The following is a 12,402-nucleotide window of genomic DNA, read 5'->3' as shown; positions in this document are numbered from 1 at the left end:
TTATTCTTCCAAGTGCTAATGGCATTTGCCCAACAAGTTTCTCTGAGAGGGTGACTCTTTGAAAAGTGAAATAATTGGCAATAATTGGCAACTTTTTCATATATCCATTCATGGCTTTTATTTCTTTAGCATCCAGAGCTCTGATGTAAAAAACAAACTTAGAAGTGCTAGGACTCAAATTACAAGACACAGCTTCATTAGAGTATGATATCAATGTTATTTTGGTTAAGAAAATGCTTTAAAGTGGAAATGAGAACGAGCTGTGAATGTAAAAAGCATTCTTTTTTCTCATTTAATAGGTAATTTCACAACAAAGTAAAGAGAAAAATTACTGTGAAAGATAATCTCATAATTCAGAGCAGAATAAAACATGCCATTTATTTAAATGAAGTGAGGATAATTCAACAGCTACAATGATTATTTATGGTTTGGAGCCGTCTAATGTACAACATAGAGAAGCAGCCAATAAACTCAAACTTATACAATATATTTGGTTTTCAAGTATTACAGATGCTTGCATTCCTTAAAATGAAATAGTTGTGCTAATAAGAGTCCAGGCCGATGTTTAAAATCCTACAACAACTATGCCCTGTCACTTGCTGATTAATGGAGCACCACAATCCTGTCATAGAGCAGGAGAATTCTGCCCCGGGTTGTCAGCATTTGAAGGTCTTATTCTACTACAGTATTGATGAATGTAGACTAGGGTCGTAACAGGCATGGCAAAAATATTATCTGCATCCCGAATTAGGCCATTGTTTTAATTCTTATTTTCATCAGAGCTCTAGGTCAAGCAATCCTTCTCTTCTGCCCTGTTAGTTCAAATAGTCTGTCAAAAAGCTTTTTCCTTTTTTATTCAGCAAAAGAACAAACAAAGCAAAAGCAACTTTAGACTTCAAATACTTTGGCATAAATTTGATCTATTTCACATAATGACTGAAGCAGGTAGCTTCAAAAGTGGCATAATCTGATGTTAAAAACGTGTGGTATTTATCACATTGACTTTATTCCAAGTATCCTGACTTAAAGATCAGGAATATGTTTAGGGTTATAAGAAGGGAAACTTATCTCATTCCACTTAAAACAGGAGCTCAAGGCTTTATTTATAATTAATTATAAACTGTTATTATTTTCCTGATAAATTAGATAAATTCATAACAATTGCTAAGTGTTCTTTGAGTGTGTGGATCAGGGATGGGGGTGGGCACAAGAGAGGGAGAAGACTGTTACAAAATGCCTGGTTTTTCAGGCCTTCTGTAGACACAGCCTAACAGATGTTCCCACTGCCCATGGCGAGCTGACCCGGTCAAAAGTTAAATTATACAGACCAAACATATGAATCAGTTTGACAAATAGAAAGAAGGTAAAATAACTATTTCAAAGTCAATTCATGTAGACTACATAGGTAAGAACAAGGCCTTTTGCTTCCTAGCCAAAAAAAAAGAAAAAAGCTTATAAGTATTCAGACACAAAGCACCTTTTTTATTTATGTAAAAAAAAAAAAAAATCACATGTTTAAGGTAAACTTACTATTTTCCACATACCTGATCTAGCATGTTTGCACTAAATGCCTTGTACACATGGAAAGGGTTAAAGGCAGAAGGCTGATCTTCCACACTCAAGGTCGTCTTTAAAGGTCTGATGGGTAATGGCTTTTCCTCTGAACCATTCATAGAAAACAGCTGTTCTTTTAAATATTCCTTCAAGGGGGAAAAAAAATTACAAGTCGTGATGGTGGGAAGCATATATTCTCTTTAAAAATACACTGATCAATATCCAAATCTACCCTTTCAGCACATTTGCTAGATTACAGTGTATTACTTGCCTCAGGACAGAATACATTTTCGGAAGAAACATAGCAGAATACCAATCAGCGTTGCAATAAACCCATCAAAAACAGGTTCACCTAATATATAGGATAGATTAGAAAACCATTTTACCAATTCTCACATAATGAATGTATGCTTGATATATCAGGATGTTTTTAATAGGCATTGTCTTGTCATTGGTTCATGTGTTAACATGTCTGGTTACCAAAACTTAACTCAGATGCATGATTACTCACAGGACAAGATTGCTCATTCATTCATTAAGTGAAGTTGTTATCTACTTCATGCTCAGCAGAGTGCTAAGTACTCTGATATTTCACTGCAAGCAATCTTACTCTATGTAGAATTAATTATAATTCAAACTCCTAAATTCTATTTCCATGCTCTTAACTGGAAAATATCAAGGTTCAAAAGAAGCTCAACATACGTAATTCTAACACCCCAACTGCCAGTGGCAGCCTGGGCAAAAAAGTCAATCTACTGCATTATATTTCATTCTCCATCCATAAATAAATAAGGTGAATGATCCTAATCTATTTTATTAGACTTCTTCTAGAAGACAACAATTAAAATGACTTACAGTTTCCTATAAACTATCAAATAGTAATGACTTAATGTTAATAAGTCATTTAACACATAAGGAATATAAACATTTTTCTGATTTTCAGTTTTTCTTCAAGAGTAGGCCTAGGTTCACAACATTAGAGCTGAAAAGGATGTCAGAGGTCATCTGGAAAACCCTTGGTACCCACAGTCTAGGGCCTAGACCATTCAAGTCAGGCTTTCTTGGGAACTTAGAAAACCTGAATCTCAGACCCCACACCAAATAGAATCTGATCACTAACAGGGTTTCCCAGGAGATTGGTAGGCATATGAAAGTTTAAATAACTCTAGCCCACCCCACATTCAGTGGTTGATTCTGAAATGTCATGGGCTGAGCCTGAGGTTACAAAGGGGTGAGTGGTAGAGTGTGAGTGAGAATCCCCATATTTGGTTTCAGTTCACTGTGCTTTTTCCTGTGGCTCTGTAACTTCGGGCATAGAGAATGCCCACTGCACTCATCCTGGAAGGTAAATTTGAGTTCCTGAAACCGTAAAAATCACCACTTAACAATGATAATCATTTCTTAAACTTGCTCATTGTGGACCACATCTCCTTAGATTAATTCCATAACACATACACACACACACACACACACACACACACACACACACACACTCCTACTAAGTATCATTAGAAAATAATAAAGCCACCAAAAAAGAATTTTATGCCTAGATTTAGATTTTTACACAGAAATAAAATTTCTCTGCATTATGATTTAGGAATGTAAAATTTTAAAAAGGAATAAAAGATTCTAACGAGAACAACTGCTTTGTTTTGGCTAATGGCAATCTGTCTCAACTGATTTCCCCTTACATTGCTGCATTTCGGCTTTTTTTGTTCCACAATTCAAAAAAGATAAAGTGCTGTGTTGCAAGTTGTCAACACAATGGTGTTTTCTCCCTTGTTAATTTCTCTGGCCTCTCTGCTATCTTGACCATGGTCGCTACCCCTTCTAAAAAAAACTGATTTTCTGCGGTGTCGCTTTAACCGGATTCACTGCTAAATCTGATGTACTTCTTTGGAAAAAAAAATATATTCTTCTTTTAACATCCTTTTGAACACTCTACCGGTGCAGTTACATTAAAGCTTATTTCTCTACCCACCGTTTCTGCATTTTTCTCCACTGGAAGAGCTCCACCAGTCCCACGACCTCAACTACCAAAATCACTGAGGCCACCAAAAACTATAGTCACGGCCTTCCTCATCTTTGCTCATGGCCAGGTTCTTCAACTACCCACTGAACTTTTAACTAAGACATCGGACCTTTATCTCAAAGACAAACATTCTTAAACTCATTTCGTCTGACAACTTTGTTGTTACTCGATGGCACACTCATTCTTCCCCTTACCCATGCCTGTACCTGTCAATGCATCTGTATTTATGCTGCCATTTGGAAGCATATTAAACAGTACACCTGAAAATGCTAAAGACTCATAACGCTCAGCAAATGAACACATTTCACAGTGCAAATTTTACCTACAGCATAGCAATACCTCAGTATAAAAGCAGCTCGAAGTAGTAACACTAGGTGCCTAGTCAGCCTTGGGTTGTTATTGAATTTTTTGCCTGTTTTGTTTTAGTAGTTAAGACAAAGGGCTCACTACTTTTTCTGGCTCTAGCCTCACCTCACAGCAGGCCTCTTACCTTGCCGCGATATTTCGCATTCGGCACAGTAAATCAACAAGTACGTGGCTTGACATCCCATGTGATAAACACTGCCCTAACAGTAAGTTTCTTCAGTTGTAATGAAAGAAAAATCCTAACTCTGAACTTAATTGATCAAAATGAAGCAGTGCCCCAGTGAGGAGCCTTATATACAACAGGTCTCCCAATAGACCTGGTCAGAGCCCCTGCCTCAAACGTCCAAAAGCTCTAGGAGGGAAAAACAGCCTTTTGATTGATTTCCTGAATATGACAGGTGGCTGACAGCCAGTAAATATCCAACTTAATTTCTCTTATTGGTGATTACTGATCTTTTTCATGCCAAAGGCTTTTAAAAAGTGGACTCGTCTATCTGTTTGGCAATCCATACCAGCCACGACTGTTCTCAGAACTCTTGCAACGCCACTTTCCTAAAAATCCCATGGTAATCCTACTTCAACAGCTGTTCCTCAGTAATCACCATGGTTACTTAAGCCAATCTGGGTGGCCACGTGGACATGCCAGTGAAGACCATGACTCGCAGCGGTGGTCTTTCCATTAGCCAAGGCCAGGAGCACCTGAGTTCCCCACATAGAAACCCTTAACAAATTACGAGGGATCATTAGCAAATGTGAATAGGTAGTAGGTAGCTAACAATTATATACTGAGCTTAGGTGCCTCAGGGACTGGACCATTCCTCATAGCAACAAATCCTTCCCCTCCTTCTCAGGCGATCATTGAATGCACTATTATATCACCTGTTTCTAGGTTGACTGGTTGATTAGCTCTAGGAAAGCCAGGAAACAAAATTTACTTGAAGTAACTTTCAGATAGATGGTAGCAGGAAGAACATTTATATAACTGGGTTGTAAAATGCTGTGGTAGAATTTAATTCACTCCTTGGAAATTTATGGTTTTTAAGGCCTACCTCATTGAGATAAAACACTATAGCTTCACATTATTCATATTATAGAATTTTTAGTATTTCCAAAAATACATGCATGCGTTTGCAAATATGAACATAATTCTAATGCACATTTGATGTCACATTCTAATTCACATACAAATGCTCAGATTAAAAACCTGATCAAGTTAGCAAACTTGTATTGTTTCAAGGCAATAACTGAGATACCTGCTCTTTACATTTTTGTTCAAACAGCCACAAACATGCAAGGTCAGAGGCTTAACCCAGCAGAGACATAGACAAGCATGACATTGGCTCTAACCAGTGTCCATATGTTAATGCATTTTCTTGGGTTAATCTAGTTGCTCCCGAGTATGGCTCAATATTCTTCTGAAATTTTCTCATTATGTGAGAAATCTCCAACTTCACCAAGTATGACGTCTATAGGAGAAGAAGTACATCTCCCTGAGGAAAATTCATCATTCGCCAACAGCAGATTTTAACATCAGCTTAACAGTCACAAACACACAATTCCCAAACTACACGTCTAGTCTATACAATTCAGAACTGCACTGAGTTTATGAGCCGTGTTATTGTTTAAACCATATAAATAAAACCTACATTGTTTCGGTGAAGCTTCTGCTGTACAAATGCAGAACAGCCGGGGCTGAATAGATTCTATTAATAATGCAATATTGAGTTTGGTATTGACTTTAAGAAGTATTATCACCTCCTTGACTAACCCTTAGCTGCCAGCAGACGCTGCCTCAGGCCAGTACACACCTAATTGCTCGGTAAAAAGGCCGTTTCCCTACCTCATTGAGCCGCATGATGTGATAAATTTGCCGCAGGTACTCGCTGCCACCTGGTTTGTGGCAGATATCCAGGACCATCATGTTTATTTTCTGCTCAGTCAGTTCAAGAGCACTATCTCCTTCTTCTAAGGCTGTGCTTTTCTCCATTGTCATAAATGCACTAAACACAAAGAAAGCATATAAGTATCAGTGGTGAAGAATTGTAAAGATGGAAAATAATCAAAGAGATTGAGTGTGGAGAGTCGATGTAAATCTCATATTCAAAGCACCATAAAGACTGCTCAAATAGGTAAGCCTTCCCAAACCGCCCCTGCTCATAGAAATGTGCCTCAGGACTGAGCACCTGAAAGCATTTTTAAAAATTGAATGGTTTCTTTTAAAACACTTCTTTATTGCATTTATACTCCTATCTATAAAACATTTTCCCATTACTGCAATTGCTGAAATTGCTATAATCATGGGATGAAAACAAAACATTTCTTTTTAAGAACATGTAAGAAATAATTTGTATTTTCTCTTTGAGGATAAAAAGTATCTTTGATGCCAGAAATAGCTTTGGTATTCTGTCTTTTGTAGATTCCTCTTTACACCTGTCATAGAACACATTAAAGACTAATTAAAGTGTCAAAAGGGGAGACTATTATGCTAAATATAGGCTGGGTGCTTCCTGGCAGTGTGCTTACCACTGGGTATTTTACATTAGCCTTTTGACACTTGTTGCCTTTTAAGAATATAAGTCCCCTCTCCTGTTTCTTCTTGGTAAGGACACCTAGCAAAAGTCACTGCCCTGATTATTCTTTCAGGAAAAGGGTCTAGTGTCACCACGCCGGGAATATGCAAGTTTTATTTGTGAAACATTTCTAAAAACACATACTCTTGTTATTGATTTTAAACATTATTTACATAGTAATGATGAATGACACAAGTAAAAAAAATTCTCAAACTATACCAGTGCAAAAGAACTCTATACAACATGCATCATATATATTCCATACTACTTTTCTTATTACACTTGCTATTAGGTATGATCATGTTAGGCTTTGCAATGTAAGCATTCTTAAGAAAATGCATGGTTTTCCACTGTTTCTCAGACTAAATGAAATTTACTGTGGTGTAATCAACTATATACTGCAGTTCATTACTGAGATTTTGCCATGATTATAAAATTAGTTCTGCTAAGAGTCAGTGCCGCTGACCTGAAGACTGAACCAAATGATACCCAGCTGCTGGACATTAACTTTTATATTGCTTCCACATGTAGCTTCCAAACATCTTTCTTAGGAAAAAAAAGAACTTTACAATTGTTTAAGGCTTGCTAAAAGTAAAGCAAATTCTACTCTTAGAGATATTCATTAGCTGCAGTAAATTTTTAATAAACAGACAAAAAGACCTTGTTGCAGTAAAAGGAGTTTGTAAATATCTTTTTTGAAGCTGCACACAGGTTGCAAGCAAAATTTCGTGTCAGGTTTTGTTGAGGCTGACATTGAAAAAGTTGAGGCCCTCTGACAAAGGAGTGTCTCAGTGTCAGCCCCTGAATTGTATCCTTTCCTGTCCATCACTGTGCAGGTGAAGCAAATGATTGGATTCAGTCAATGCTATGATTAATGAGTTCCTCTCTGGATTTGGGACTGCCTATCAATCATGTCATTAGGGAGAATGTGCCCTGAAAGAGGCAGACCTTAGCCAAGGAATAACTGCATTAATCTTAATCTGTATATGCACCCAGCCAGCCAAGTCAGGGTCACCATGATGAAAAACAATAATCTTCAACTCGACAAATTACCTTGCAAAGACAGACATTTCTTTACTTTTTGGGCTGTGTGTTCTCCAGAATCTAAGTTGACTGTTTACAGCTTGAGTGTTACTACAAAGTGAAGGTTATTTTAATGAATAGTAATGCTTTCGGGCAGTGTGCAAGACAAGCAATGCTTCCAGCTGCCACCTTTCCACTGCAGATATTTTCACAATTTCCATAAAATCAAAATTAAGTCTGAATCCATGTGAAAGAGATCTAGCTAAGTGACGTTGTGTAGTTCCAAGATGATCTTCCTGGGGAATTAACATTTCATTTATTTTAACAGAAGAATTGTTTAAGTTTAAATGGTTACATTCTCAAACTTAAAACAGTTATGATAAAGCCAAGGAAACCCTCTATCTATATACGGACATCGTGGTTTAAAATACATTTTCCTAATGGTAGAGATCTATAAACAAAATGATCATCAATCATCAATTTGTGAGATGTGTAGACGGGGAAGTTTACTTGTATAATAGACAATCAACCTGAAATCAAAGTCAAGAAGTACCATCCTATAGTGCCCGAATCCTGTAGAGGTGACCTAAAGTGAATTAGTAGGTCAAATTTAACTTTTTCAAATAAATATAAGAACTAACTTTTATTTTTATTTTTTTTTTTATTTTAAATGTTTATTTTTATTTTTGGGACAGAGAGAGACAGAGCATGAACGGTGGAGGGGCAGAGAGAGAGGGAGACACAGAATCGGAAACAGGCTCCAGGCTCTGAGCCATCAGCCCAGAGCCTGTCGCGGGGCTCGAACTCACGGACCGCGAGATCGTGACCTGGCTGAAGTCGGACGCTTAACCGACTGCGCCACCCAGGCACCCCAAGAACTAACTTTTAATCTGAATTCTTACATATTTGCATTTCAGAAATTGAGAAAGATGTAGCATTGTGCTTATTACATGCTTCCATAATGTACATTCAGGACCTTTTTAAAACATTTTTAAAAATCAGCAATTCTTCATTTCAGATGCATGTTCCAACAGAGAGCTAATCAGCCAAATATTAGCTGGACAACTCCCTATGTAGGAGGTATCAGATACAGTGGTGCTGTTTATAAAGACTTTAAACCAACTTTTAATGAAAAAATATTATTTATGGATTCCTGTATGTGTCCTCAGGTATATTACTGAGACATTACTTTAAACTGACCTTATTGACAGAGGGACTCCTAAATCAAAAGTATCAGGAATTTAACTTTATAATCAGATCCACTATTATTCTTTTTTTCTCTCCTTTACAACCACTGCCATGGATAATGACATCTGGGCTTAATCTTTTAGTCATTGAATTAAAGCTTGTAAATTGGGATTGAATGCAAATGTAAAGATTAAGAAAGTTGCTTTCAGGAGCACCTGGGTGGCTCAGTGGGTTAAATGTCCGACTTTGGCTCAGGTCATGATCTCAGAGTTCGTGGGTTCCAGCCCTGCGTTGGGCTGTGTGTTGACAGCTCAGAGCCTGGAGCCTGCTTCAGATTCTGTGTCTCCCTCTCTCTGTCCCTCCCCAGCTCACGCTCTGTCTCTCGCTCTGTCTCCCGCTCTCTCTCAAAAATAAACATTAAAAAAAAATTAAGAAAGTTGTTTTCAGAGATACTAAGCACTTGCCTGACTGCAATTGTTATTCCTACCCACAGGACATGCCAGAAGTACATTTCTAGAAGTCACTACAAGACCAGGACAATCACGATTACCTACATTTTTCCATTTGGATTAATACAGATCAATTGGATTAACACAGTTTTACAGACTAATACAAACCAGTAAAGAGTATTTGTTACCATAATACCAGTGAGTGCAATGTGTTTTAATAGGGTTTATAAATAAGAAATGCTTGCTAGTTCTAAGCTTGATGTTAAGAACTTTATCAATGTTATTTAAATTTTCTAAATCATGCCATCAGCTTGGTCTCACCACTGAAAATGAGGCTTTGAGAGATTCCATAATTTGCCCAAGATGGCCCACTTACAAGGGATTTGTATTTGTCTGTCTGATTCCAAAGCCTGAGTTCTTTATCACTACAAAGAACTATGTAGTAAGGAAAGTAACAACTTTTAGTCGTTTCAGGCAGAAAGTCAAAATAGTATCTGCTAGAATCATGAATATATTTTAAAAGAATGGGGGACAGTGTATGGAGTGGTATAAAAAAGGGCTGGCTTAGTGATCTGTAGACCATATGAACCATAATTTCTTTATCAATATCATGCAGTTCTATACTGAAGACGAATTTTAAGACAGGAGTACTCTATGTACATATTTAAATTCATCAGGGACCCTTAAAAATCTTAGCAATACCACAAATCACTTAGCTCTTGGTGACAAACCTATGAGAAGGCTGACATTTTCATACAGGAACAGCTGGGTGTGTTTATAGCTCGAGTGTGATATGCCCCAGCTGCCCTCTGGGATTCTTACATTACCAGATGAAAAATGTGTACCTTTTTGACAATCAGGTACACAGAAAGCAATAAAAAGCCTTTTATACCCATTAATTCCTTCTTAATTTAATCTCCATGCCCAATCCATTTACAAAACGCTCCAGGCTATCCACTAGATACCTGTTTGTGCACTGAAAAGAAATGAAACCAAATTCTCTTGGGTTTAACTCCCACCCTTTTTATCAGAAACCTTAAGATGGTGAGTAAACAAGTATAATGTTCCAGGGTATCAATGGGGTTCAAATTTTCATAAAACAAGGCACATCTAAATAATGCAGTTTTTGTTGGAATATTTACCTTTTTCTGTATTCATCAAAGTTCCCATTAAGTTAATAGAATAACCATTGTTGCCTATCTTAATGGTATTTTGTTGTTGTTTATTGGTAATTTTGTTATAGTGAACATATTTAATGAAATTCAGTGAAAGAAAAACATTGCTTTACCATTTGGTGCTCAGTTTCCTTGCCTTCACCAACTGGCTCTCAATCCAGTTGGGTTTCTGCTGCTCAATGATCTGTATGACCTTTTGAGTCATTTGATTAGGGTCACTTGTCTGCTTTCCCATGATACTTTCCAAACACAAGCAGATTAAACCAAGTTTCTCTTTACTCCATCTGTCAAGGGAGGCACCTGTTAAAAGTTCCACAGTGTTTCCATCCTCAAATATCTGACATATAATTACAATCAAGTTCCAGACAAGGAGGCTAGCTTTCTTCAATTCAACAAAGTTTTTTGACATTTTTCTCTCAGACAGAAAAAAGAAGTATTTAATTGGGGGAGGCAAACATGCAATCACCGTAGGTAACTCGCTGATTACAATAGATACTGCCTGAGCAGCAAGCCTCGTGAAGCCTGGGGAAGAAAAGAAAGAAAAGGTATGATTAATATTAGCATTTGCATTCCATCTCTGTGTTGTTTTCAGTGTTGCGTAGGGATGTCTAATTTTTGTGGAGAAAATTGTTGAGAAGAGCAAGTGCTTGACATATTCCGACAGAACTCTACTGGGATCCCCTCCAGTGCTGCCTAACATTCCTCAAGTCTCAAACTCATTTTTTGCTCTCTCAGAAATGAAGATTCGAAAATTTTAAATTATTAGCTATATTTTTGTCTATTAAGACTGCAGGGGTAAAGGGCTCCGATGTCCTCTTAATTAACAAATGCAAAAGCACTCCTGGTGGACCTCTTTGTGGCCTTTGATACTTTCTTAAACCTTTCTCCTCTTCCCTTGAAATCCATAGCAGAATTATACCAGGTCTTGTCAGGACTGGCTCCTCTTCTTCCACTTCTTTTTATTATTTATTTTTTTTAATGTTTGCTTATCTATTTTTGAGAGAGAGAGAGCGAGAGGGCAAAGGGCAGAGAGAGAGGGAGACAGAGGATGAGAAGCAGGCTCCGCACTGTCAGTGCAGAGTCCCATGCACAGCTCAAACCCACAAACCAGGAGATCATGACCTGAGCTGAAGTTCGACACTTAACTGACTGAGCCGCACCCAGGTGCGCCTCTTCTACTTCTTAGCACAAATGTCACCTCCTCAGAGAGACTTCACTCACCACCCCATCCAGAGCATCCCTTCATGCTCTTCCCATCCCAGCTCCCACTTCCTCTGTATCATTAGACGCCATTTTGTTGCCTTTATTATAGCACTTAACCATTGTCTAATAAATATCTCCTTAATTCTTCTTTATCTGTTACTATCCACTAGAATATAAGCTTCATGAAGGCACTTCTGTATCCTCAACCCTTAGTACCTCATATATCAGTTGTTCAATAAATATTTGGTGAATAAATGGGTCAACAAACTGGTTCATGGTTACCTTTATTACTCTCTTTGTTTCTTCATGGCCCATTCTAGTTCTAATTTATACTAATACCTCTTAAATGTAGTTGTTTGCTAAGAAGTCTTTGCCTATTGACTGATGAGTCTACACACTCTCCCTTCTTTGCTCTGAAGGATGTACTGATCCTCCCTCTCTAGATCAGGGTGTTTCAACTTTGGCACTAATGACTTTGGGCTGTATAGTTTTTTGTTGTGATGAGTGTCCTATGAATTATAAGATATTATAGCAGTGTCTCTGACCTATGCCCACTAGATGCCAAGTAACATTCTCCTCAGCTGTGAGAACTAAAAATGTCTCCAAGCGTTGCCAAATGTCCCCACGGGGGCAAAACCTTTCCTTGTTGAGAGCCACTCTTCTGGATGATTCTAGAATCTTTAGTCTTGGTCTTTCTCCAGGGTAGCAGTCCTACTACTTCAGCTCCCTGTTTTCCTCCTGAACTAGCTTGGCTTTGCTGACTCTCCCTCCCCACCTCCCTCTGTCCCTTCTTTTCTTTTGTCTTTTAAAATCTTTTAAATAGTAACCACGTTGATAAATCC

General features: G+C 37.7%; 1 protein-coding gene across 2 annotated transcripts in view; it reads right to left on the bottom strand.

Annotated features, from left to right (window-relative positions):
* KIAA0825 (KIAA0825 ortholog) overlaps positions 1 to 12,402 on the bottom strand; it is a 393,731-nt gene that overhangs the window by 195,218 nt on the left and 186,111 nt on the right. For both annotated transcript variants that reach the window (XM_086717843.1, XM_086717852.1), the window contains exons 17-19: positions 10,471 to 10,879; positions 5,793 to 5,952; positions 1,545 to 1,700 (exon numbers count right to left, since the gene is read on the bottom strand). In XM_086717843.1, the coding sequence (XP_086573969.1) occupies positions 1,545 to 1,700; positions 5,793 to 5,952; positions 10,471 to 10,879 (725 nt within the window). The remainder of the gene's footprint in view (positions 1 to 1,544; positions 1,701 to 5,792; positions 5,953 to 10,470; positions 10,880 to 12,402) is intronic.

This window comes from Puma concolor, chromosome A1, assembly GCF_028749965.1.
Source record: "Puma concolor isolate L17-30 chromosome A1, mPumCon1.1.hap2, whole genome shotgun sequence".
NCBI lineage: Eukaryota > Metazoa > Chordata > Mammalia > Carnivora > Felidae > Puma > Puma concolor.
This window is presented reverse-complemented; position numbering and strand designations above follow the sequence as displayed.